The sequence below is a fragment of the Talpa europaea genome, assembly GCF_964194135.1.
Source record: "Talpa europaea genome assembly, chromosome: 2".
NCBI lineage: Eukaryota > Metazoa > Chordata > Mammalia > Eulipotyphla > Talpidae > Talpa > Talpa europaea.
Window position 1 is genome coordinate 67994056 of NC_140068.1, and position 27554 is coordinate 68021609.

General features: G+C 38.4%; 1 protein-coding gene across 1 annotated transcript; it reads left to right on the forward strand.

Annotated features, from left to right (window-relative positions):
• Positions 1-27353, forward strand: CGAS (cyclic GMP-AMP synthase; the record flags this gene model as incomplete). The annotated part of the gene is made up of 5 exons (XM_084258685.1): positions 1-669; positions 9183-9402; positions 16287-16529; positions 21620-21722; positions 27002-27353. The coding sequence occupies 5 exons, from the start codon at positions 1-3 to the stop codon at positions 27351-27353; spliced, it is 1587 nt and encodes a 528-aa protein (XP_084114811.1).
• Between the last annotated feature and the right edge of the window lie 201 nt (positions 27354-27554).

A 27554-nucleotide genomic window follows, 5' to 3' on the forward strand; every position in this document is an offset into this window, starting at 1 on the left:
ATGGACCCACGTCGCGGAAAGGTGGCCCAGGGGGCTTCGAAAACTTCGAAAGCGGGAGCCGCAGCCCCGAAGACAGGCGCGCCCAGCGCGAAGGACGCCCAGGCCAAGCCCCCCGGGGCCTCCGGGCTCAAAGCGCAGACCTGCGGCGGGGCTGGGGAGTCCAGACCCCCGCAGAAGAAGGGCGCCCGGGCCCCCCAGACTGGACGGCGAGTAAGCGCGGGGGATGCCGGCTCCAAAAAGGGGCCTCTGCCCTCCCGGGGCGTTGAGTCCCCGGGCGCTCCCGGCACCTACCAGCCCGACGGGCAAGCGGTCCCCGCGGAGGGGCTGGAACCTCCCGCCGACCCGCAGCCGTCCCTTCCCGCTGGCGGGTCTCGCAGCAAGGGGAGCGCGCGCTCCTCGCTCCGGAAGCAGAGGTCCCCGACCCGACCCCCTGAGGTCCCCCCGCGAGGCCCGCTGGTCCCAGCCCGGAGTCTCGGCGGGAGGGAGGTGACCGCAGGGAAGCTCCGGTCGGTTCTGGAGAAGTTGAAGCTGAACCGCCAGGAAATCTCAGCGGCGGCCGAGGTCGTGAACAGGGTCGTGGACCACCTGCTGCGGAGAATGCAGAGCCGCGAGTCCGAGTTCAAAGGGGTGACGCGGCTGTCCGCGGGGAGCTACTATGAGCACGTGAAGGTGAGCTGTTCAGCACCTGCCCTCTGTTCCCGCCGCACGAGTTCCTCACCCTTCTCCCCAGCCTCGCCATAGCCCACGGGGCACGGCACCTCGCTTCCCTTCAGAGTAACTCAGACTTGGTGCGCGGTGGCCTGTTTGTGACATAGATTGTGACATGGTTCGACATTTGTTCGTTCCTTTAATCCTCCATACATGCTACAAACTCTCAGCTTTACATTTATGTTCCATGAACATAGGTACGTTTAACGACCAACCAACCCATATTGATCGCCAACTGCTGTCAAGACACTGCTGCTGGGGGAGTTCCAATGTAGAGATGCGTTCACGCAAGCCGGCTTCTATTGAGTTTCTGTGATAGCACTACACTCAGTTTCTGGTCCAATTCTGATTTACATAATTTAATTAGGAGTGGTTTGAGAAAAATTTCTCAAAATTAATATATCTAAGAAATTTTTCTATGAGGACTTCTGTATTTCATTGAAATTTTTTTTTGTGCTTATTATTTTTTTTTTAAATAATAAATTTTATTTTTATATTCCCCATACAATTGCAGCCCCCCCATTCTGACCCCAATCCCTCCCCTCCTGCCCCTCACCCCCCAAAAAGTGTCTCTGGTTCATAGTTGTTTGTTGATTTTGATTTTCACTTTCTTATAGTTATTCATTTTCCTGGTCCCTTATTTAAGTTTTCTAGATTCCTGCTATGAGTGAGACCATCCGGTATTTTTCTTTTTCTTTCTGGCTTATTTCACTGAGCATGATCCCTTCTAGCGCCATCCATGTTGCTACAAATTGCATGTGTTTATCTTTTTTGAATGCTGAGTAATATTCCATGGTGTATATGTACCACATCTTCTTGATCCAGTCATCTATTTTTGGGCATTTGGGCTGTTTCCAAAGCTTAGCTATTGTAAATAGCGCTGCTATAAACATAGGGGTGCAGGTGCTCTTTGGAATTGATGTTTCTGTGTCCTTTGGGTAAATACCTAGGAGTGGAATTGCTGGATCATATGGAAGCTCTATGTTTAGTAGGTCCAGAAATCTCCACACAGCTCTCCATAGTGGTTGGACCAGTTTGCACTCCCACCAACAGTGCAGGAGAGTTCCTTTTTCTCCACAACCTCGCCAACATTTGTTGTTGCTAGTTTTTTAATATGTGCCATTCTCACTGGTGTAAGATGGTATCTCATGGTAGTTTTGATTTGCATTTCCCTGATTACAAGTGATGTTGAACATTTTTATTTCATTGAAATTTTTTTCTTCAGTCTCTCCCTCCAGTACCCATAGGTCCCGTCTCTACTCAATTTGTTATACAGATGTCTTGGGAAACAGTGAAGTTAAAAAAAATTTAAAAAATTTTCTGTGAATACTAAAAATCTTACATCCTAAATACACATATGATGCAATTTTTAAAACTGTGTATTCTACAGCTCTATTTGCTTCTGGGTGGTTGAGTCATTAAAGCCATCCTTCCAGTATAACTTGAAGATTTAGGAGCAAGTTCCTGACTGCTGTTTGTTTTCTGAAAATGACAGATTTCTTTGGCTGTGCTTTTGACCTCTTCTGTTAGTTTTCTGAGTTCTAGGCTGTGTACCTCCATTTGCTCTTGGTAAGATCATAAGAGTAGCATGAACAGAAGTAGAGGATGATAGCATATCTTTAATAAATAATCAAAATGTGTTTTTAGCTATACATACTGACTTTTTAAAATCACCTTCTGTCCTCCAGATTGTATATATATAGCAGTACAGGCCCATACCAACTAAAAAGAAAAACCTCAAATAATCTAACCTTACATCTTTTTTTTTTTTTTTTTTAAAGATTTATTTATTTATTTATACAAGCACTGGGCACAGTCAGAAGCACGGGAGGGTGAGAGAATTCACCAGAGCCAGAGCGGGGAGCAGAGCAGGCAGAAGGAGCGAAGTACACTGCTGAGGGGAGCAGCGGGCGGCAGGAGAGGTCTGCGCGCCATGTGGGACCCTCCTCTGGTGGCCGGGGAGCAGCCGGGGATCGAATCGGCACTGCAGAGGCTGCGGGCGGCTTCGCAACCCAGCGCTCAACCGCTGCGCCACCGGGGAGGCCCTAACCTTACATCTTAAGGAACTAGAAAAGGAAGAACAAACAAAACCAAAACCTAGTAGAAAAAAAGAAGACAAATTGCAGCAGAAATAAATGAAGTAGAAATGAAAACAATAGCCTAAAAGAGCAATGAAATAAAAAACTGTATTTAAAAAAAATAAAAAGACAAACACACACACATATGCACGGACAAATGTACACCCACCCACTCCAGGGAGAAAACTCTAATAAATAGAATCATAAATGAAAGAGAAGTAACAACAGATATCTCAGAAATATAGGTGACCATAAGAAGATCTATATGACAATAAATTGAATAATCTAGAAGAAAGGGACAATTCCTTAGTGGTATATACAACCTTCCCAGACTGAATCAGGAAGAAATAGACAACCTGAACAGACCCAATTATAAGCAAGGAAATTGAAGCAATAATCAAGGCTCCCAACACAACAAAAGCCCAGTACCAGGCAGTTTTACGAATTATCAGAGTAACTAATACCTCTCCTTCTCAAACTCTTCCCAAAAAAATGAGAAAAAGGGAATGCTTCCAAACACATTTCATGAGACCAACATTACCCTCATAGCAAAATCAGACAAAGACAAAAAAAGTACAGACCAATTTCTTTGATGAAGATACATGCAAAAATCATCAACAAAATCTTTGTAAACTGAATTCAACAACGCATTAACAGAAAATTACATCATGAATGCAAATAAAATGTGCATAAAAAATTCAACATCCAAAAATCAATGTAATTCACTACATCAAAAAAAGGAAAGAGGGTCTCCCGGGTGGCGCAGCGGTTGAGTGCTGGGCTGCGAAGCTGCTGTAGCCTCTGCAGCGCCGGTTCGATCCCTGGCCACTGGTGAGGGTCCCACATGGCGTGAAGACCTCTCCTGCCATGCCCACTGCTCCCCTCAGCAGTGTGCTTCGTCAATCTGCCTGTTCTGCTCCCCACTCCGGCTCTGGTGAATTCTCTCACCCTCCCACCCTTCTAAGACTGTACCCAGTGCTTGTATAAATAAATAAATAAATCTTTAAAAAAAAGAAAAGAAAGATAAAAATCATATGATTATTTTAATAGGTACAGAGAAAGTATTTGATAAGATTCAACATCCATTTATGATAAAACTCTTAAAAATGGAGGTAGAGTAACATACATTAACATAATAAAGGCCATATATGACAAACCCACAACTAACATAATGGTGAAAAACTGAGTACTTTCCTCTAAAATCAAGTAAAAGACAAGGATGTCTACTTTGACTACTACCATTCAATATCGTATTGGTAGTCTTAGCTAGAGCAAACAGCAAGAAAGATATTAAAGTAATCCAAAATGGGAAAAAAGTAAAACTATCTCTATTTGGAGACAATTTGATAATATACATAGAAAACCCTAAGAAGGCCACTAAAAAAAAAAAAATTAGGAACAATTAGTAAAATAAATGAGGCTACAAAATCTCATCCACAGAAATAAGTTGTGTTCTTTTATGCAAATAATGAACTAGAAAGAAAGAAACCAAGAAAACATTTCCTTTTACTATTGCATCAAAAAGTCCTAAATACCTAGGCATAAACTCAAAGTGAAAATTCTTAAGACACTGTGAAAAGAAATAGAAGATGAAATGGAAAGATATTCTCTGTTCATGGATTGGAAGAATTAGCATTGTTAAAATGTCCATCTTACTGAAAACAATATACAAATTCAATGAAATCCCTATCAAAGTTTCAGTGATATTCTAGAACTAGAACAAACATTACTGATATCATATGGAACCACAAAAGACCCCAAATAGCCAAAAGAAATACTGACAAAAAAGAGGAAGAAGAGAGGTATCACATCTGGATTAAAAACTGTACTACAAGGCTATAATACCCAAACCTGTATGGTACTGAAATAAAAATAGACACACAGACAAATGGAATAGACCCCAGAAATAAACCCACACTTATATGAATAGTTAATCTATGACAAGGGAGTGAAGAGTACATATTGAAGAAAGTCTCTTCTACAAATGGTGTTGGGAAAACTGGATAACCACATGCAAAAGAATGAAAATAGACCATTATCTCCAACTTACACAAAAATTAATTAAAAATACAATAGGCATAAGACCAGACCATAAAATACATATAAGAAAAGATAGGAACAACATCTGCCTCAGTGATGTTTAGGAACTTAACTCCTACAACAAGGACACAAAAGCAAAAGTAAACAGATGATACCACATCAAGATAAAAAGCTTCTGCATAGTGGAAGAAACTATCATTAAAAACCCACTGAGGCAACTCTCCTGCCTGCTGCCTCTCTTTTTCTTTCTCCCTTTCCTAATAAACTTATCCTCTTAAAATGTACCTTTAAAAAAAACCCACTGAATGGCAGGAATAAAATTGCACATCATACACCTGACAAGGGACTGATACCACAGATCTCCAGACCCATACTACTCAACAAAAAGAAAACAACCCAATCAAAAAATGTGCAGAAGATTAAAAGACACTTTTCCAAAGAAGCAGCCATATGGGCACGTGAAAAAATGCTCATCATCTCTTATGAGGGAGGTGCAAATCAAAACCACAATGAAATATCATCTCACACCTGTGAGAATGACCCATATCAGAGTCCAGAAAGAAGGGTTGTTGAGGATGTGGCAAGAAAGGAATTCTCCTACATTGTTGGTGTGAATATAGACTGGTTTGGCCCCTATCCAAAGCAGTACAGAGGTTTCTGAAAAGATTAAAAATAGATCTGCCATACAACCCAAGAATTCCACTTCTAGGTATCTATCCAGATATTACAAAAACACTAATTTGAAAGGAAACTTGCAATCCCATGTTTATCGCAGCACTATTTACAATAGCTAGGATATGGAAATAGCCTGAGTGCCCAAAACAGATGAGTAGATCAAGAAGATGTGGCATATATACAATGGAATACTACTCAGTAGTCAAAAAAAGATAAACTCATGCCATTTGTGGCTACTTGGATGGAGATGGAAGGGATTATTCTAAGTAAAATAATCCAGAAGGAGAAAGATAAATACCAGATGGTGTCACTTATATGTGGAATATAGAGAAATGAAACAAAGGGTCAAAGACAAACTTTAAAGCTAACCCTTGAACTGACCATAGAACTGAGGCATCTGGAGGGATGAGATATAGGGGAGTAGGAACAGGTTGGTGAGAGACCAGTGAACTATTGTGGACAACTATGGATGTTTGGTGGTGGCTACTATATGGTGACTATACCTGAGTGGGAAAATCCCATACTACCAAAACACTAACAAAGATATAAACCAATAAAACCAAACAAAAAAAATAGGAATCTGACTATAAAACTGGAGCTACCAAATGGAAAGGAAATGGGAGGAAGTGTCACAATGGATTATGGTGGAGACCTGTGGGTGCCTTGATATAGTGTGGTAGCATAGACTTGAGGAGGTGGGGATCAGTATTTCTGAATCATGCACAGTGTTGCATACCAGTGTTACCTTAGTAAAAAAAAAATTACTAACCGCGCTGGAAGGGATCATGCTCAGCGAAATAAGCCAGAAAGAAAAAGAAAAATACCGGATGGTCTCACTCATAGCAGGAATCTAGAAAACTTAAATAAGGGACCAGGAAAATGAATAACTACAAGAAAGTGAAAATCAAAATCAACAAAATACTATGAACCAGAGACACTTTTTGGGGGTGGGGGGTGGGAGGGGAGGGATTGGGGTCAGAATGGGGCGGTTGCAATTGTATGGGGAACATAAAAATAAAATTTATTATTTAAAAAAATAAAATTAAGAGAATACAAAGGTGAGATAAAAAAAAAATTACTAACCAGAAAACCTCGTTATCTTTGGTCCTCAGTTAAAAGAAAATTAAAATTTTGGCAAACTTGCATTTTGTTGGCCTATAAGTTTCTGAATTAAAATTTTTCTGATGAAATCAGTGGTAGTTTATTGAATGAATATATCAACATTTGGGAGCTCTGAATTATTCAATGAATAATATTTTTCCAGTAACCATACAGCTATTATATACTAACATAGATAAAGAATATGTCAGAGTTAAAGATAGACCTATAGATTTTAAAGTAAGAGAATGTGAACATTTCTTTGATATGGTTTAGATTCCCCATTGCAGCTAACCTTTGAAATACTACCACTGTTGAGTTCTAAGATAATAACAAAGAACACCACAATTATCTGAAAAGTATGATACTCCTGTATTTTCTATCTATGTATCTGTATGAGAACAGAGTCTCAGGGTGTTACAGGAGATTGAATGCAGAAGCAGATGTAATAATGAGAATATAGCTGTTTTCTCTTAAGCAAAAATTATAGATTTTCACATATTTATTTATATAGAAATGGTTCCTTTTCATAATCGTTCTTTAAGTTTACATATAACACACCAAATGTTGTATTTCACCAATTAATAAATATTTTCTCAACTTTCATTTCTGTTATACTATGTCAACAGATGTAACAGAAATAAAAGCACTTTGATGCCCTCAAAATAAATAACATTGGATTCAGAGTTCTTTATAATTGGTAAAAGGTTAGTCAAAATACACTTCCCTGTAGTTTATTTATGTGGTTACATATTGACATAGTTCTCATATGTTTTATGGTAATATTTTAAGTTCTAGGTGAAAACAGATGTTAATGTACTTACTAACTGTAGAGTTTGGACTGCGTGAAAAGCTTATATAGAAATCACTTAACATTAGTAGTTTTAGCCAATGGCTCACATGATATCATTTATTTTTTTAATTATAAAATGCAAACTTGTGGTAAAAAAAAAATGGGTATAGAACCTAAAACTAAAATCAGTAATACTTTTGTACATCTACTAGTCCCACTACCTGGGAGTATAAGTATTAAGAATTTACTTTTCAAGTTTGTTCAATAAATGGTGCTGGGAAAACTGGGTCGCTACATGCAAAAGAATGAAGCTTGACCACTACCTCACACCATACACAAAAATCAACTCAAAATGGATTAAAGAACTAGACATAAGACCTGAAACCATAAAATACATAGAAGGAAATACAGGCAAAACACTACGTGATATTCACATCAAAGACATCTTTACAGACACATCACCCAAAGCAGTGATAGTGAAGGCAAAGATAAACAGCTGGGACTACATCAAATTAAAGAGCTTCTGCACAGCAAAAGAGACAATAACAAAAACAAAGAGAAACCCCACCAACTGGGAGAACATTTTTGCACCCAACACTAATGATGAAGGACTGATCACAAAAATCTGCAAAGAGCTGATGAGACTCAACAACAACAAAGAAAATAATCCAGTCAAAAAATGGGCAGAAGAGCTAAAAAGAAACTTCTCTGAAGAGGAAATGCAAATGGCCAACAGGCATATGAAAAAATGTTCAACATCACTTGTAATCGGGGAAATGCAAATCAAAACTACCATGAGATACCATCTTACACCAGTGAGAATGGCACATATTAAAAAAACTAGCAACAACAAATGTTGGCGAGGGTGTGGAGAAAAAGGAACTCTCCTGCACTGCTGGTGGGAGTGCAAACTGGTCCAACCACTATGGAGAGCTGTGTGGAGATTTCTGGACCTACTAAACATAGAGCTTCCATATGATCCAGCAATTCCACTCCTAGGTATTTACCCAAAGGACACAGAAACATCCATTCCAAAGAACACCTGCACCCCTATGTTTATAGCAGCACTGTTTACAATAGCTAAGCTTTGGAAACAGCCCAAATGCCCAAAAATAGATGACTGGATCAAGAAGATGTGGTACATATACACCATGGAATATTACTCAGCATTCAAAAAAGATAAACACATGCAATTTGCAGCAACATGGGTGGCGCTGGACAGGATCATGCTCAGCAAAATAAGCCAGAAAGAAAAAAGAAAAATACCGGATGGTGTCACTCATAGCAGGAATCTAGAAAACTTAAATAAGGGACCAGGAAAATGAATAACTATAAGAAAGTGAAAATCAAAATCAACAAAAAACTATGAACCAGAGACACTTTTTGGGAGGTGGGGGGTGGGAGGGGAGGGATTGGGGTCAAAATGGGAGGGGTTGCAATTGTATAGGGAATATAAAAATAAAATTTATTATTAAAAAAAATAATAAATAAAAAAAATAAAAATAAAAAAATAAAAATAAAAAATAACCCAGTGGGTATAGGGAATAGTCTGTAGTTTGATTGTGTTGGTTATATGATGTATATATTTATTCCAAAGTGCTTGAATTGTATACATTAAAAACTGGTGAATACAAAAAAAAAATTGAAAATAGGATTATTTTATGATCTAGGGGTGAAAAAAAAAATTTACTTTTCAAAGAGTTTCAAGTAGAAATTTCACGGTGAAAGTTGTGGCTGCTTGGAAAATGTTCACAAGTACATATTTCAGTGTTATTTATTCTTTATCTTAGATTTCTGCTCCTAATGAATTTGATGTTATGTTCACATTGGAAATGCCCAGAATTCAGCTAGAAGAATATTGCGACAGTGGTACTCATTACTTAGTGAAGTTCAAAAGAATTCCCAAAGGAAATCCTCTGAGTGAGTTTTTAGAAAAAGAAGTATTATCAGCTTCTAAGATGCTGTCCAAGTTTCGGACAATCATTAAGGAAGAAATTAAAAACATTCCAGGTAAGAATTTTTATTTGAATCTCATAGGTCTACTCGGCCTACTAACTGATAATGTACACATTCCCTTGGTGATCTTTAAACAGCCCTCTGCAATAGACTGTTGACCACTCCTTCCTAGAAACTCTTTGCTTTCAATTTTAGTCTTGTACTTCAACATTAATGTTGGCTCTGTTTTGATCTTCACTGAATTTTCATTGAACTGTTGCTGCCTGTGCTACTGGATATATGTGGTTGAATAAAATTTGTGGGATCTCCTCTTTGAGCTTGTAGTATTACACAAATTGCAGTGAGTGCTCTGGAGAGAATGAACTGGGAAAAGTGATGGTAGAGGGTTGGAGTGGGATTGTGGAACAAGGTCCTGAGGCAGAACAGTGCTTTCCAAACTCAAGGAAGAAAAAGAGACCCCTGTAGACAAGGGAAGAGTGACACCAAATGAAGTTGGAGAAATGACAGGGAACCAAAGTCTGAGGAACTGTAGATGCTGGAAAGGAATTCAGATTTTATTCTATGTTCATTGAAAAGCCAGGTTACATTAGGGAGTAATGGTTGGCTTTGCATTTTAAAAGTTTACAGTATTCTGTGGTTTTGTTCTATTTTGTGGTTTTGTTTTCTACTTGTGGTCAACCATAGTCCAAAAATATTTTGTGCAATGTTTTGAGTGAGGGAGGGGGAGATACTATATTCGTATAACGTTTCTTTCAATATTTCTATTTTATCACATTGTGTTAATCTTTTAACTGTACCTAATTTATAAATTAAAATATTATATGTATGAGTAGGAAAAAGTATAGAATAAGTAGGGCATATGGTATATATATAGTCTATAGTATATATAAGTATACATGTGGTTTTAGGCATCCACCAGGGTCTTGGAACACATGGAGAAGCAGGAACTACTGTATTTAAAATTCAGTGCAGAAGATAGTGTAAGAAGGAGAATATTCTGATAGTTCAGGTGAAAGATGGGGGTTGCTTAGCTGGGAGTGGGGGTAGAGTGCAAAAGGATAGAAAGGATCAGACACACCCACATTGTAGCACTGCTCACTTCTGGGTTAAATGTAGGGGTTCCAACAGAGGATTGAGTTAAAGATAGCTTCCTGGTTTCTGGATTGGACACCTGTTCTGGGTTGATTGCGTCATTTTCTAAGGTGGGGAGGACTGAGGAGGAACATTTTGGGGTATGAACAAAGACTTTAGTTATGGATATGTTAGAGATTCCCATGGTACCGTGAAGTAAATGTGTGACATACGTAGTTAGATATGAGTTTGAAGTTCAAGTGATATGTTTGGGCTGCTTGTAAACATATAAGTAGCACTGGGAATGAGTGAGATACCTAGGCAAAGAATGTATATTCATTTCTTTGTTAATTTAATCAATACGTATTGAACATCCAATATACCAGGTGTTCTAGGTGTTTGGAATTCATTAATAAACAAATAAATGGAGGCCCCTACCCTTCTCTGTCTTATAATCAAGTAAGGACAGCCATGTTTAATAACAATTAGAAAAAATATATTGTGTACTAGAATATAGTAAGTGCTATGATGAAAAAATGTGGCAAAGTAATGGCTGGAGGGATCAGGGGATAGGGCTGGGGGAAAATTACAATGTTAAGTAGAGTGGTAAGAAGAAGATCCCATTAGAAGTTGGGGAGAAGACCCCACTCTGTCTCTGGTGAATCCTCTCACCCCCCATCTCTGGCCTACACCCCAGTTCTTGTATGTATAAATAAATAAATCTTTAAAAAAAGAAGTTGGGGAGAGGAGAAGGAATAAAGGACAATGACCATTTTGCAGAAGGATTTGTAAGTGTTTAGAATGCTGCTGACATCCAGAAAACCACTGAATTTGCTCTTTGGTTTAGCAGTTTCAGTGGGTTATAGTTAAAATATAGAGAAAGGGCAGGGATGGAGTAGAGACAGCATGAGGCAGCAACTCTTCAGAAAGGTTTTGACTGAGAAGGAAGTAGAAAATGAGTAAGTATTGGAAAGGAAGCTGATGTAGAGTGGAGGGAAGGGTATAATTTAGAGAGGGAGACACTGGAACCCTTTGTATGCAGGTAGGCATGATCCAATAAGGATGGGGAGGCCACTGATGCAAGAGAGGAAATAACTGAAGCACCAAGGTGCTTGAGGTGAAAAGGAGGGATCCAGAGACAGTGTGTGATGGTGGTTTTTAGGGGTAAAAGGAGGAAGAAGAATATAATGGTTAAGAAGTATGGGCCTTCCTGGTGGCATAAGGGGTTAAGTCTCAGCACTATGAAGCTATCTGCTGCGGACCAGCACAGCGGTAGACTAGCAAGGCCCACTCAGGGATGAGAAACTGTGCAGGGTGGTCAAGCATTCGGCGCATTAAATGACAGACAGACACACTTCAGGAGTGAAAATCTGACTGTAATATGCTCAAATCATTATGCATTTTTATACATTTTCAAACAGCATTAGGTTACATAAGATCAACAAAAGATGATATCAATCATAAATGACATGTGATATATTTTCTTATTTTTTATAAAAGCTGTGTGCAGTGTTCCATAGCAAGGTACAGAATACAATATTTTAATAATGATTACAAGAAACTAAGCGTATGTAATTAACCATACATGAAGTGTAACTATGGCTACATTATTTCCAAACCTGTTTTTCTTGTTCTATACAAGTGCCTTGATTTCCCTGGCAACGTGTTTCCACATCATAGACTTCTAAAACCATATTGAAATATTAGCTTTACTATGCACTAAATATGAAATCCATGGCGACCCTAACTCTTTGATTCTGTTCCTAAGTTTAGATGTCTTTTAGTTAATTTATTAACTATTCTTTTACTATTTGGGTAAGTTCCAGTATATAATGTAGGCTCGTCAGTAGGTTATGTGACTGAATTCTCTCCAAGACTACCTTGAAGTGGTTGCCATGGACGTTGTCCAATAACACAAATCTCTAAGTGAGGTCTTGACTGTTGAGGGAAGTTTCCCAGCTACGTTCTGTAATTGTTTTTTTATGAGCCTCTTCTCATGAAACAAGAGGATTACAGTTATTAAAAGAATTAAAGAAAAGTTGTTCATAACCAGACAAGTTAACAGAGAAAAATTAACACCATTACCAGATATATTCCTAAGAGTCAGGAAATGAACAGACAAAGGGTTATTTGCATTGCTACGCAGGAAAAGTGAACATATTGTAAGCATAACTTTCAGCAACAATCTTCTCAGGATCCAATGTGTTATCCGCAGTAATCTTCTGGGGGTTTGAGGCGTTCCTCCCGCGTGCACGGTGCCTTGACTGCGCTGAATATCAAGGACTAGATTGTTATCACTTGAGTTCTGCCGCGGGAGGGGGCGCCGCAGCTATCCACAGCCACTGCAGCACAAGTTGGATCCCCAGCCAGGGAGATTACCCACATGGCACAGCAGACCTCTCCTGTCTGGCCCGTTGCTCCCCTCAGCAGTGTATTTCAGTCAGTCTGCCTGTTCTGGTCCCCACTCTGTCTCTGGTGAATCCTCTCACTCCCGACACCTCTGGCCTACACCCCAGCTCTTGTATGCATAAATAAATAAATCTTTTTTAAAAAAGAAGTAGACAGGTGCAAACATTATTTAGTGATGAGAAAATGAGGATATTTTCTAGGGTTTTCTTTTTTTTTTCTTTTTTTGTATTTTTTCTTTTGAGGCTCTGTCTTCTCTCATTATAGGTCCTTCCAGAAGTCTTTTCTGGGCGTGATCTTTAATACTGCTTATACACCCCAAGTTCCAAAATCAGTGTCTTACATGTAGAGGCCTTTCCCAAAATTTTGACTATCATAGCCACCTACCCAGGGGCTGTCTCTACTTAGGTATCCCACAGCATCCTAGATTTCAGTGTGTCTAAAATGGAGTTCCGCTAGGCATGATCTTTCTTCCTTTTGCTTTGTCTGCATTAGAGTCTGAATCAACAGCAACTATTTCATTTTTTAAAAAAGATTTATTTATTTATGAATGCAAGAGCTGGGGTACAGGCCAGAGGTGTGGGGGTGAGAGGATTCACCAGAGACAGTGTGGGGAACAGAACAGGCAGACTGACCAAAGTACACTGCTGAGGGGAGCAGTGGGTGAGTCAGGAGAGGTCCGTAGTGCCATGTGGGTTGCTCCCTGGCTGGCCAGGAATCAAACTCGTGCTGCAGTGGCCGAGGATTGCCTCATAGGTTGCATCTCAATCCTTGTGCCATCAGGGAGGCCCAACACCAACTATTTCTGAGACCAAAATCCTGGGATGGCATACGAGACTCATACCTCCTTCCTTACCTCACAGATTCAGTCCAAATACCAGTTCTGTTGATTTGAACCTCTTTAATTGTTCTCGCTTCTGCTACCTATGCCAATTTTTAGAAGTAAAAATTGTGTATATTTAAGGTGTACTTCACAGAGTGTTGATACAATCACTGAAAATTTAACACAGTGAAGCTAATTAACATACTTCTCACACAGAACCTTTTTTTTTTTTTCTGGTGTATAGTTAAGAGTCTTTTAGCAAATTTCCAGTATTCAATGTGGTAGAAATAACTGTAGTCATCATGCTATACATTAGGTCAGATCTGTGGACTTATTCACCCTCCCTAACTGCAACTTTACACCCTTTGACCAATGTCTTCCCCTTTTCCCCAACTCTTTCTGCCCCTGGTAACCACCGTTCTACACTTTGATTCTATATAAGGATTTCTTTGACTTACCATGGTTTATGTCTCAATGAACCTACCATAAGTGAAAATGTACTTAATATGCTTAACCTATCAAACATTATAGCTTAACCTAGCCTATTTTAAGCATATTCCCAATGCAGTGTGGCAAAATCATCAAACACAAAGGCTATTTTATTAAAAAGTGTTGAATTTCATGCAATTTATTGAACCGTTTTTTTTTTCTCTTATTTTTATTGAATACTAAAAGTGAAAAACAGAATGGTGGTATTTGTTTTTTTTTAAATATTTATTTGTTTGTTTGTTTGTTTATTTATTTATTTATACAAGAACCAGGGTGCAGGCCAGATGCGCGGGAGGGTGAGAGGATTCACCAGAAACAGAGCAGGAAACAGAACAGGCAGACTGACGAAATACACTGCTAAGGGGAGCAGCAGGCAAGACGGGAGAGGTCTGCAGCACCATGTGGGACCCTTGCCCGCAGGCCGGGATCTAACCGGCGCTGCAGAGTCAGCGGACAGCTTCACAGCACGTCACAGCGCATCACTCAATAGCCTGCGCCACCAGGGGAGGCCCCAGAATGGCGGTATTTGATCTCACTGTATTTGACCTCACCGTTAACATATACAGCTGAAAGCATTATTATAAAGTTGAAAAATCGTAAGTTAAAACATATTTATTCAGGGATCATTTGTATTTGACTTTTTTAGATTCCACAATCAGGTGAGATCATGTAGTATTTGCCTTGCTGAGTTTAACTTATTTCACTTCGTGTAATGTTCTCCAGTTTCTTTCATGTTGTGGCAAATGGCAGGGTCTCCTTTCTTTCTTTCTTTTTCTTTTTTTTTTTTTTTTGGTTAAAGATTTATTTATTTATACATGCAAGCACTGGGTACAGTCAGAAGTGCGGGAGGGTGAGAGAATTCACCAGAGCCAGAGCGGGGAGCAGAACAGGCAGAAGGATTGAGGTACACTGCTGAGGGGAACAGCGGGCGGCAGGAGAGGTCTGCGTGCCATGTGGGACCCTCAGCTGGTGGCCGGGGATGGAACTGGCGCTGCAGAGGCTGCAGGCAGCTTCGCAACCCAGCGCTCAACCGCTGCGCCACCGGGGAGGCCCTCTTTCTTTATAAGAGCTGGGGTACAGGCCAAATGTGCAGGAGGGTAAGAGGATTCACCAGAGATAGAGTGGGAAACAGAACAGGCAGACTGATTGAAATACACTGCTGAGGGGAGCAGTGGGCAAGACAGGAGAGGTCTGCTGCACCATGTTGGTAGCTCCCTCGCTGACCAGGGATCAAACTCGTGCTGCAGAGGCTGTGGATTGCTTCATACTGCTGTGCTTAACCCCTTGCACCACAAGGGAGACCCAGGGTCTCCTTTCTTGGACTGAGTAATTCCACTGTATATTATAAACCACAATTTTTTACCCATTCATCCATCAATGGACACTTAGGTTGTTTCCGTCTCTGACTAATGTAAATAGTGCTGCAATAAACATAAGTTATTTTCTGGGCCCTAGTGCTCAGTGCCTCTGTGTTAGCACAGGTGCCCACTCTGTGCTGGGCTGTTCTGTGGTCTCCATTACCCTTCTCCTCATCATTGTGCTCACACCTCTCTCCTCTCTGACACTCATTTGGCCTTCTTTTCAGATTCTCATCAAACTGCCATCTATAAATTTAAAGGAAAATTTAATCCCAAATGCCAGAGTCTTCAGGGGCTCCTCAGTATATTTCAGGCAATCTTGATAATGCTTATCCTCACAAGTTAGGTATCAGTTATACATTTTGCTTAGTGGGTGGTTTCTATTTTAGAAGTGACTTAACATCTTACACTTAGCACTTTATTTTTTTTAAGATTTATTTATTTATGCATACAAGAGCTGGGGTACAGGTTAGAGATGTGGAGGGTGAGAGGATTCACCGGAAACAGAATGGGAACAGAACAGGCAGACTGAAATACACTGCTGAGGGGAGCAGCGGGTGAGTCAGGAGAGGTCTGCTGCGCCATGTGGTTTCTCCCTGGCTGGCCAGGGATAGAACTTGTGCTGCAGAGGCTGCGAATTGCTTTGTAGTGTGGTGCTTAACACCTTGCACCACCAGGGAGGCCACACTTAGCACTTTATAGATCCCCAATTATAGTCATATTATTTTCTGTGTGTTACCAGAGAAAATTGGATCAATAAGCCCTTTCTTGCCTTTTATGCATTTCAACAGGTACAGATATCACTCTGGAGAGGAAGAAGAGAGGGAGCCCTGCTGTAACACTTCTTATTAGAAACCCTGAGGAAATATCTGTGGATATAATCCTGGCTTTGGAATCAAGAAGTGCTTGGCCAGCTTGCACTGGGGAAGGCCTCCCCATCAAAACCTGGCTTGGAGCCAAAGTTAGGACCAGTCTAAGACGGCAGCCATTTTACCTGGTACCCAAGCATGCAAAAAACGAAAATGGTTTTCAAGGTATTTTGAATGTGGAAATTAAAGACATATGAAAGAGATATTAATATTTTATACTAGGGCAGTAAAAGATCAGACGCTGGTGTTGGCATTCCAAGAGTTATCCAGGCTGAATGTTTTGCAAGATGTTATGCCTCTGTTGGTGAGTGGTCCTAACACCCTTGAATTAAGATGAAAGTGGAGTCTGGTGATGGGTGCTCATCTCTCCTCTGTTCTTTGTTAACCATAGCTAATTTCCATCTCCCATCATTCCAGTTTATATTCAGACAAAGCCTTGCCTGTGTATGTGTGTGCACGTGCATTTGAGAAACTGAACACAGGGGCACATTAGCAATGAAAAAACTTGACTACATTAGTAGTACTTATAACACCTACTTTAACTTTCTCTTTCCAAACATTTTACCATGAGATTCCTGGTATCATAAGCTATATTTTTAAAAATATAATTTGTTTGATGTTGAATTCTGTACCTGTTTCAAAATGATACCAGTGTTGTTACCAAAATGATAGTTATAAAAAATAGCAAGTAGTAAGGTTTTTTGCATCTTTTTTTACTTAAAAGATCAGTTAAAATAATCAAGTTTAAACTCACTTGATAAAACTTTGTATATGTGTATATATACATATCTCATTAGTTTGGATTCATTTCTATAATATTTTGGAAGAATTAAAATTTTGAGCATGTGAGGGGGAAATAAACTCACACGAAAGGATATTTTTATTTATTTTTTTAAGATTTATTTATTTATGCATACAAGAGCTGGGGCACAGGCCAGAGATGCAGGGGGTAAGAGGATCCACCAGAGACAGGGTGGGGAACAGAACAAGCAGACTGACTGAAATACACTGCTGAGGGGAGCAGCGGGCGAGACAGAAGAGGTCTGCCTCACCATGCGGTCTTCTCCCTAGCCGACCAGGACGAACTCATGCTGCAGAGGCTGTGGATTGCTTCATCGTGCGGTGCTTAACCCCTTGCATCACCAGGGAGGCCCAAGAAAGGATGCTTTTAGGTGGTTGAACTACTCAACAGTTATAGTCAGCTGTTTCTTTGTGGTTTCTAATTTTAGCTATTGGTTTTTAAATTTTCATTTAATTTTGTTTCATAAATTCATAAAGCATTCACATAGTTCCAAAATCTAAGTTACAGAAAAAGATGTTCTTAAAGAAGCAACTTCCATTTGTGTCCCCTCCACACTTTTATGTCCTTCCCCGATCAGTAACCCCTTTAATTTTTTTTGGTTTTCTTTTCATTTTAAGAAAAAAAGTAAATACATAATGTATTTCCACTCATTTTCCACTCTTCTTTTTGGATAAAATGTAGACCTTTTTCTCCTTTTAAGATATATTGGCTATCATACCAGAGCTCTACAGAGAGCAAATACCCATTCCTTTTTACAGACTATTTTTACATCTGGTTAATGAATAAATCCACGTATAATTTTGCTTGATATTGCTAGTATCACTACATTAGGGATTGTATCAGTTTACATTTCCACAGTAATGAATGAGAGTGCCTACTTTATCCTTGGCCTTAGCAACAGAACTCATTAAACTTCAGAATTTTTGTCAAAAATCCAAAAAGTGAGAAATGAGATCTCAATATAGTTTTAAAAAATAACTGAATTTTAGAATAATTTTAGATTTACAGAATATTTGCAAAGATAGTAGAGTTTCCCTCTATTCCATACCAGTTTCGCTATTATTAACATCTTATATTAATATATTTGTCACAATTAATAAACCAATATTGATACAGTATTGTTAACTAAAGTCCATACTTTATTCAGTTTTTCTTTTTTTTTTAAATTGAGGGAACACTGGTTTACAAAACTGTGTATCATTCAGGGGTATAGGATCACATCCTTCGTGCATATGTTACCATACCACACCCACTCCGAAGGCACCCATAGTCCTCCATGTAGTCCATTGTGTCTGCTCCCCACTTTGCCTACTCCCTCTTCCTCCCCCTCTGGTAGACTCAGTTCTATAGTTTTTCCTTAGTTTCTACCTAATGTTTTTATTCTCCTGTTCCAGAATCCCAGCCATAATATTACATTATATTTCGTCATCATGTCTCCTTGGAGTCTCTTTACTCTCCCAGCTTTTCATTGTTTCTTTCCTTTGATTGAGATAGGTTTGAGGAGTGCTAATTGTGTTATTTTTAGAATGTCCCTCATTTGGCATGTGTATGATATTTTTGTTATGGTTAGACAGTTTTGAGGTGGAATACCACAGAGGTAAAGTTCCATTGCCATCATATGTCAAGGATATATGCCATGAAATTGATTTTGCACTACTATGTTGACCTTGATCCACTGACTGAGGTAGTATTTGTCAGGTTTTTCCACTGTTAAGTTGCTCTTCTCCTCACTTTTCGTACTGGACTGTTTGGGAGGTATCACTGCATGGCACACACTTAAGTATTTTGGATTTATGTGTACCTCTTTAAGAGCAGAGTATTTATGCAAATTATTTGGAATTCTTCATCATAATAGATTTGCCTCTCCTTCCCATTTATTAATCATTTATATCAGAATGGACTCATGGATATTTAGACTATAATCCAAAAATATTTTATTGCTTAAATGGTCCTGCTTTGGCCTTTAGGAATCCTCTCAATCAGTTCCTGTGTCCTTTTCACATGCCCCCTGTAATTGTGGAGCTATTCTTAAATTTTAAGCACTAACTCACCTTTTGGCACCTTTATGCTCCAGATTCATCTTGTATATTTATTGCTCCAGTTCTAGAATCAACCATATTTCAAGGACCCTGGGTGCTTTTATTGCAGAATGTACTATATACCAAGATCTGGGTGTTATGTATTCGCTACTACTAACTAGGGTGTTATCACTCAGCTGGAGGAGCAAGGAAATATCTGTCTACTAACCCATATAAATACACATACTATAGCTATTTTGTTTTTTGCCCCCTACCTACCTCCTTCCTCTGTAACTCTTTCTTTATGTAATCCCCTGTCTATATTGTTATACATGAGTTCATACTGATATCTCTCACTATAATTTCTTATCACTTGGATCATTCTGCCTTCAGTCCTTGCTGTCTATAACCTTTAATTACAGCAGTGAAAAATATGATTCCCGCCCTTTGCCAATTGTTACCTTAAATTGTGCAGATCCAGTATATTTGTATAGTTGGTTTAGAATTGTAAATCCATATCAACTAGAGTATAGGGTTGATGTACAGTTAGTTCCTTTTTCCTTCTGTCTTTCCGACACCATTTATTTCCAAATAGCTTAAGTCAGCTTAAGCACTTACTTCAGAGAGCTTGTTTCATACATGTGTAATTCAGTTAGTCTCCCTATTCCCAGCCTGCATTATTTCCTAGGATTCTTTGACCCCCTAAATGATTTTAAATTTACATATGTTAACTTTCACTCTTCATGCTATAAATTTCTACTGGTTTTGCCAAATGCTAGTTATCATAATAATTCCATTAACCTTCCATAATAATTCCATTCCATAATAATTCCATTAACCTTCCATAATATTTCCATTAACCTAAAAAATCCCTTGTACTTCCTTTATTCAACCCTCTGTCTCAAACCTTTGCAATCACTGTTCTGTTTACCATCAATAGTTTTGCATCTTCCAGAATGGCACAAATGGATGTCATAAATGGATTTACAGTGGGAATGAGCACACCTAGCTCAGAGCCAGCTTTTCCATAGATTCATTATCCATATATTCATTACCCGTATAGCTTTTATTGCATTCTTTAATCTGTCCCTTTAGAATCTTTGTCTACCTCTTGCACTAACACTATTTTGTCATACGAAGTGTAACATTACAAATGTTGATATCCAGTAGGGTAAGTTCTCTCACTTTGTTCTTCTTTAAGAGTGTTGTAGGTATTCTTGACCTTTTGCATTTTTGATAAAAAGTTCATATCTTGTCAAGTTCCACAAAAAGTTTTTCGAGTTATTGAGAGTATATTGAATTATAGATAAATTAGGGCAGATGATATATTTAAAATAATGAATCTTCTAATCCATATACCAGGTACCCATCCCTACTTATTTAAATTTCCTCTAACACTTCTCATTGAAGTTTTAGAGTTTTTCCATAAAAGTTTTATAAATCTTTCATAGGAATTGATCTTTTAAGACCTTGTATTTTGAAAAAAATTTAACCAGTAGAAAAGTAGACAATACATTGAACTTCCACGTACCTGTCACCTAGTTTTTGAATTTCTACATATACAGTTGTATCATCTATCAGTCATAGATTTGTTTCTCCTTTTCTAATGCTCCAACCATGTTTTATTCCCTTATGTGCCAAGATGGTGAGTACATCTTTAAAGAAATAAGATAACAGACATCCTGCCTTCCTGATTTCAAAGGCAAAGACCTCAACTTTTTTTTACCTTCTATTATCATTGTTTCTGGGCTGTTTTTCAACCGATCGTTCATCAGATCTAGTTCCTATCTAGCTTTATATTACTGATTGGTGCTTTTTGTTGAATCATTAATAAATATTACATTTTATTAGCTTCATTTTCTGTTTCTCTTGAGCTGACCAGATGCTTATTCTCCATTATGTTAATGTAACAGTATATTGATTGATTTTTAACTTGTAAACCAATCATGCCCTTCCAGTATTTAAACCAACTAATGGGATGATTACAGTTTAAAAGAGGGAGAAAAGAGTAGAAATAATTCTGTTCTTATATGACTTTCCCAAGGAATAAAAAGGAAATGTTCCCTAGTTCATTTTACATGAATACCAAAATTTTGTATGGATAGTATAGAAAAATAAAGAAAATGCTTGAATCAATTAATTCAATTATTGAAGAAATACATCAACAAACTAAATTTAGCAATGTCTAAAAGGTAATACTTGTTATCATTGCTAACTTTGACCTTTCCCTCACCCCTACTCTCCAATTTTTTCTATCTTAGTCCTTGTTTGCTTCAAAGCACTTGTTTCCATATTCCATTATTTATCTGTTCACTTTGTTTGATCTGTCTTCCCCTAAAATGACATTTTAATGAAGGAGTTCAGTTAAATATTGTGTTGCTTGTAAATTGGTGCTTTTAGTAAATTATTTTTCTATTTTTGTTTTGAAAATTAAGAAGAAACATGGCGACTTTCCTTCTCTAACATCGAAAAGGATATTTTGAATAATCATGGACAACATAAAACATGCTGTGAAAGTGAGGGAGTGAAATGTTGCAGGTAATGTCTATATTTTGTTAAATGTTAGATTATTTATGGAGTATTTTATCTTTATTGAGTCCCTACTTCAACCTTGATCATTTCTGGGTTGAGTTTTGGGGCCAGTGATTAACTGAATTGACCTGGAAAACTAATTAGAGGGTGAGCTTGAAACCAGGGAAGCTGGATCCAGCAGATCAAGGAAAGAGTATAAAACAAGGCAAAGGAGCATAATCCTGAACCTGTATCAGACAGCTATGTAAAGTAGGACAGAGAGAGGTTGTAGGCACTAGCCATTACTAGTCATGACAATTGGATGGCCTTAGTATTCTGGTTGCTTAAAGATAATGAATATTAGTGTCATAAAATGAAGGGACAAAGGGTCACTCTTTGTTGACACTAGTGCCCGTTTTGAGATGGTTTGATTGTGTTCAAAAGGAGGGAGTGACTAGCTAAACTTGAAACAACACTAAGAGTTGGGTAATTCTGTTTTTGTTTTTGGTTTTTTTTTTTTTTTTTTTTTTTTGGTAGCATACACAACGCAAAGAACTGAGACTGAAAAGGAATCATTCATTTCAGATTCTTTTTTTTAATTTTTAAAAATTTTTTACATCAATGTTCATTTTTTTTATTTTAAAAGATTTTTTTTTAATTTATTTTTAATTTATTTATACAAGCACTGGGTACAGTCAGAAGCGCGGGAGGGTGAGCGAATTCAGAGCCTGAGCGGGGAGCAGAGCAGGCAGAAGGACCGAAGTACACTGCTGAGGGGAGCAGCGGGCGGCAAGAGAGGTCTGCGTGCCATGTGGGACCCTCCTCCGGTGGCCGGGGAGGAGCCGGGGATCGAACTGGCGCTGCAGAGGCTGTGGGCAGCTTCGCAACCCAGCGCTTCAACCACTGCTCTACCGGGGAGGCCCTCAATGTTCATTTTTTTTTTCATTTTTTTTTTTAAGATTTATTTGTTTATTTATTTATACAAGCACTGGGTATAGTCAGAAGTGCGGGAGGGTGAGAGAATTCACCAGAGCCAGAGCAGGGAGCAGAGCAGACAGAAAGACCGAAGTACACTGCTGAGGGGAGCAGCGGGTGGCAGGAGGGGTCTGCGCGCCATGCGGGACCCTCCTCCAGTGACCGGAGAGCACCCGGGGATCGAACTGGTGCTGCAGAGGCTGCGGGCAGCTTCACAACCCAGCGCTCAACCGCTGCGCCACAAGGGAGACCCTCAATGTTCATTTTTAAACAATATTTGCTTCCCCCCCCAACCCTGTCAGGTGTAGTTCCCAAAGTTTCCTTCACCAATGCACCCATGCACCATCACCTCAGTCTACTGTGCTCCTCCTTCTCTCCCTTTGATCCCTCTCTCTCTTCCTCCCCTGTAGTACGTCTGATTTATAATTATCTGTTTTTGCTTTGTTATGTTTTGTATTGTTATTTTTTTACACTGATGTCTTATTTGGTTCCCCTGTATTCCTGCTATAAGTGAAACCATCCAATATTTTTCTTTATCCTTCTGTCTTATTTCACTGAGCATAATTCCTTCTAGCTCCATCCACATTGCTGCAAATGGCATGAGTTTATCTTTTTGATTGCTGAATAATATTCCATTGTGTATATATACACCACAGCTTCTTGAGCCAGTCATGTATTTTTGGGCATTTGTATTGTTTCCAGATTTTACCTATTGTAATCAGTGCTGCAATAAACATAGGGGTATAGGTGTTTTTTTGAATCAATGTTTTTGTGTCCTTTGGGTAGATCCCTAGGAGTGGAATTGCCAGGTCATATGGTAGCTCCATTTTTAGTAGACTGAGGAACCTCCAGACAGCTTTTGATAGTGGTTGGGCCAGTTTGCACTCCCACCAGCAATGTAGGAGAGTTCCTTTTCACCACATCCTCGCCAACATTTGTTGTTGCTTGTTTTTTTGATATGTGCCATTCTCACTGGTGTAAGGTGGTATCTCAATGTGGTTTTGATTTGCATTTCCCTGATTATAAGGGATGTTGAACATTTTTTCATATGCCTGTTGGCCATTTACATTTCCTCTTTGGAGAAATGTCTTTTAAGTTCTTCTGCCCATTTCTTGACTGGATTGTTTACTTTGTTTTCATTGAGTCATGTCAGTTCTTTGTATATCTTTGTGATCAGTCCTGTATCAGTTGTATGGAGGGCAAAGATTTTTTTCCCAATCAGTGGGGTGTCTCTTTGCTTTGGTTAATGTCTCTTGCTGTACAGAAGCTTTTCAGTTTGATGTAATCCCAGGTGTTTGTCTTTTCCTTGACTTTCTTTGCTTTGGGTGATGTGTCTTTAAAGATGTCATTGAGATGTATGTCTTGTAGTGTTTTACCTATATTTTCTTCTAGGTATTTTATGGTTTCAGGTCTTATGTCCAGATCTTTTATCCATTTTGAGTTGATTTTTGTGCGTGGTGAGAGGTTGTGGTGTAGTTTCATTCTTCTGCATGTGGTGGTCCAGTTTTCCCAGCACCATTTATTGAACAAACTGTCCATGTTTCATTGCATATTCTTTGCTCCTTTGTGAAAGATTCAGTTCCATTGGTTTGTGTGTCTGTTTTTGTTCCAATACTAAGCTGTTTCAATTATTATGGCTTTGTAGTAAAGCTTGAAGTTTAGAAGTGTGTGATACCTCCTTTCTCCTTTGTTTTCACTAGTAGGGCTTTGGCTATTTGTGGTTTTTTTGTGGTTCCATATGAATTTCATTAGTATTTGTTCTATTTCTTTGAAGAATGTCATTGCGATTTTTATTGGAATAGCGTTGAATCTGTATATTGCTTTTGGTAAAATGGCCATTTTAATAATGTTAATTCTTCCAATCCATTTCTTTGTGTCTTCTTCTATTTCTTTTAACAGTGTTTTATAATTTTCTTTGTATAGATCCTTTATCTCTTTTGTTAGGTTTATTCCCAAATATTTGAATTTTTTTTGTGTCAATTTTCTTGATTTCTTTTCTTCATATTGATTGCTTGTGTATAGGAAGGCTACTAATTTTTGTGTGTTGATTTTGTATCCTGCTACTTTACTAAACTGGTTGATTATTTTGAGTAGTTTTTCTGTGGTGTTTTTAGGGTTCTCTATGTATATCATATTGTCTGCAAATAATGATAGTTTTACTTCTTCTTTCCCTATTTGGATTTCTTGTATGTCTTTCTCTTGTCTTATTGCCCTGGCTAGGATCTCCGGTATTATATTGAAGAGCAGTGGTGAGAGAGGACATCCTTGTCTTGTTCCTGATCTTAAAGGAAAGGCCTTGAGCTTTTCATTGAGAATAATATAGGCAGTGGGTTTGTTATATATGGTTTTTATCATGTTAAGGTATGTTCCTTCTATCCCTAGAATTTCAAGGGCCTTCATCATAAATGGATGTTGGACTTGGTCAAATGCTTTCTCAGCATCTCTTGATATGATCATATGGTTTTTATTTTTCTTTTTGTTGATGTGTTGGATTACACTGATTGATTTTCATATGTTGAACCATCCTTGTGCCCCTGGGATAAATCCCAGTTGATCGTGGTATATTATCTCTTTGATGCATTGTTGGATTCTGTTGTCAAGGATTTTGTTGAGGATTTTTGCATCAGTGTTCATTGGGGAGATTGGCCTGTAATTTTCTTTGTTTGGTTTTGGTATTAGTGCTGTCTTTGTTTGGTTTTGGTATTAGTGTAACGTTGGCTTCGTAGAACATATTTGGTAGTATTCCTTCTTTTTCAATTTTTTGAAAGAGTTTGTGTAGGATAGGCACTAATTCACTGCTGAACGTTTGATAGAATTCATTTGTGAAGCTGTCTGGGCCTGGGCTTTTGTTTTTGGGGAGTGCTTTGATTACTGCCTCAATTTCGTTGCTTGTACTTAGGCTGTTTAGGTATTCAATTTCTTCTTTGTCCAGCTTTGGATGAATATATCATTCTAGGAATTTGTCCATCTCTTCTAGATTGTTGAATTTGTTTGCATATAAGTATTCATAGTGATGTCTGATTCATAGTAATATTCATAGTATTCATAGTAATTTTGATTTCCACTGAGTCTGTTGTGATTTCTCCTCTGTCATTTATAATTCTATTTATATGTGTTTTCTCCTGTTTTTTCTTTGTGAGCCTGGCTAGAGGTTTGTCTATTTTGTTTATTTTTTCAAAGAACCAACTTTTGGTTTCATTGATCTTTTCATTTGAGTTTGTAATGTCTAGTATAAGGGTCATAAAAGTTTAAAGATGAAAACAACAAGGTTCCAATTTCCAGCCACAAGAGGTTCTTTAAGTCTTCATATGCAGGCATTGAAGCAAGCATTATGAAAAGTATGTTGCTGCCAAGGCTAAATAATTTTACAAATATTAAAATTTTGTCAAATCCCAAATGACTGGGTAAATAATGTAAATATTTGCAGCCTAGTAAATTAAAATCATTTTATAAAAGTGAAATATTGAAGTTAGGTAGCGAATAACTGGATAAACAAAAATATCTGTGAGTCTCATATAGTTGAAGTAATTCTTTTTTTTTTTTAATAGAGGCATGTTTTATTTATTTGTTTGTTTTGTTTATACATGCACTGGGTACAGTCAGAAGCGCGGGAGGGTGAGAGAATGCACCAGAGCTAGAGTGGGGAGCAGAGCAGGCAGAAGGACCGAAGTACACTGCTGAGGGGAGCAGCGGGCGGCAGGAGAGGTCTGCGCGCCATGTGGGACCCTCCTCCGGTGGCCGGGGAGCAGCCAGGGATCAAACCGGCGCCGCAGAGGCAGCAGGCAGCTTCGCAACCCAGTGCTCAACTGCTGCGCCACCGGGGAGGCCCTAGTTGAAGTAATTCTGATGGAAAAAAAGTATGTTAGGATGAGGAAGAGGGAAGAAAATATGTTTGTGAGACTCAGCACATATATTTGTTTATTGGATTACAACACTGTATATGTTCTGGGAGTATGATTTGTATCTCTTCAAATGATTTGTCACACTATTCTCAACTCTAAAGTACCAATAACCATCCACCATAGTCCATTGGACCGTCTCCACCCTTTACTCCCTCCCTTCCCCCTCTGGTAACTGCATATCTGCACTCAAGGGTTTATTTTGTCTGTTCCTTTGCAAAGCATATATGTTTAATGTTTTAGAGTGACTCTATATTATAGTGACTCTAGAATTACATTTATATTATTTATGTATATTTTCATCTCTATATGTTATATTACCTGTATTGTTTATTGTATCTATGCTTTTCATATAAGATGTGTAAAGTTCTTTGTGGAATATAGTAGGTTGTAAATAAATAAAAATAAATGGTTTTCTTTTTTATTCAACAGGAAAGATTGCTTAAAACTAATGAAATATCTTTTACAACAATTGAAAAAAAAGTTTGAAAACCGAAGGGACCTGGATAAGTTCTGTTCTTATCATGTGAAAACCGCCTTCTTTATCCTGTGTACCGAGTACCCAAAAGACGATCAGTGGCTTTCTGAAAAACTAGAAGAATGCTTTGATAGATGTGTGGCATACTTTCTTGATTGCCTCAACAAAGAAAATCTTCAACATTATTTTATCCCTTCAGTCAATCTATTCTCTCAAGAACAGATTAACAGAATAAGTAAGGAATTTCTCTCAAAGCAAATTGAACATGAAAGTAACAATGGATTTCCAGTTTTTGATGAATTTTGAAATTTTAAGTTTAAAAAGCATTAATGACTGTGGAAATTTGCTATAGCAGTGATTGATCAAATGAATGTAAATCATTTCTCTCTCAGTCTGTCTTAGTAAATGCTAATCAAGTACAAATGATTTTTGGCTATCTGAGAAAAGAAATTAGCCAAGGAACAGGAAGAAAGGAATATTTAAAACCTAAAATATTTACTAGATTGG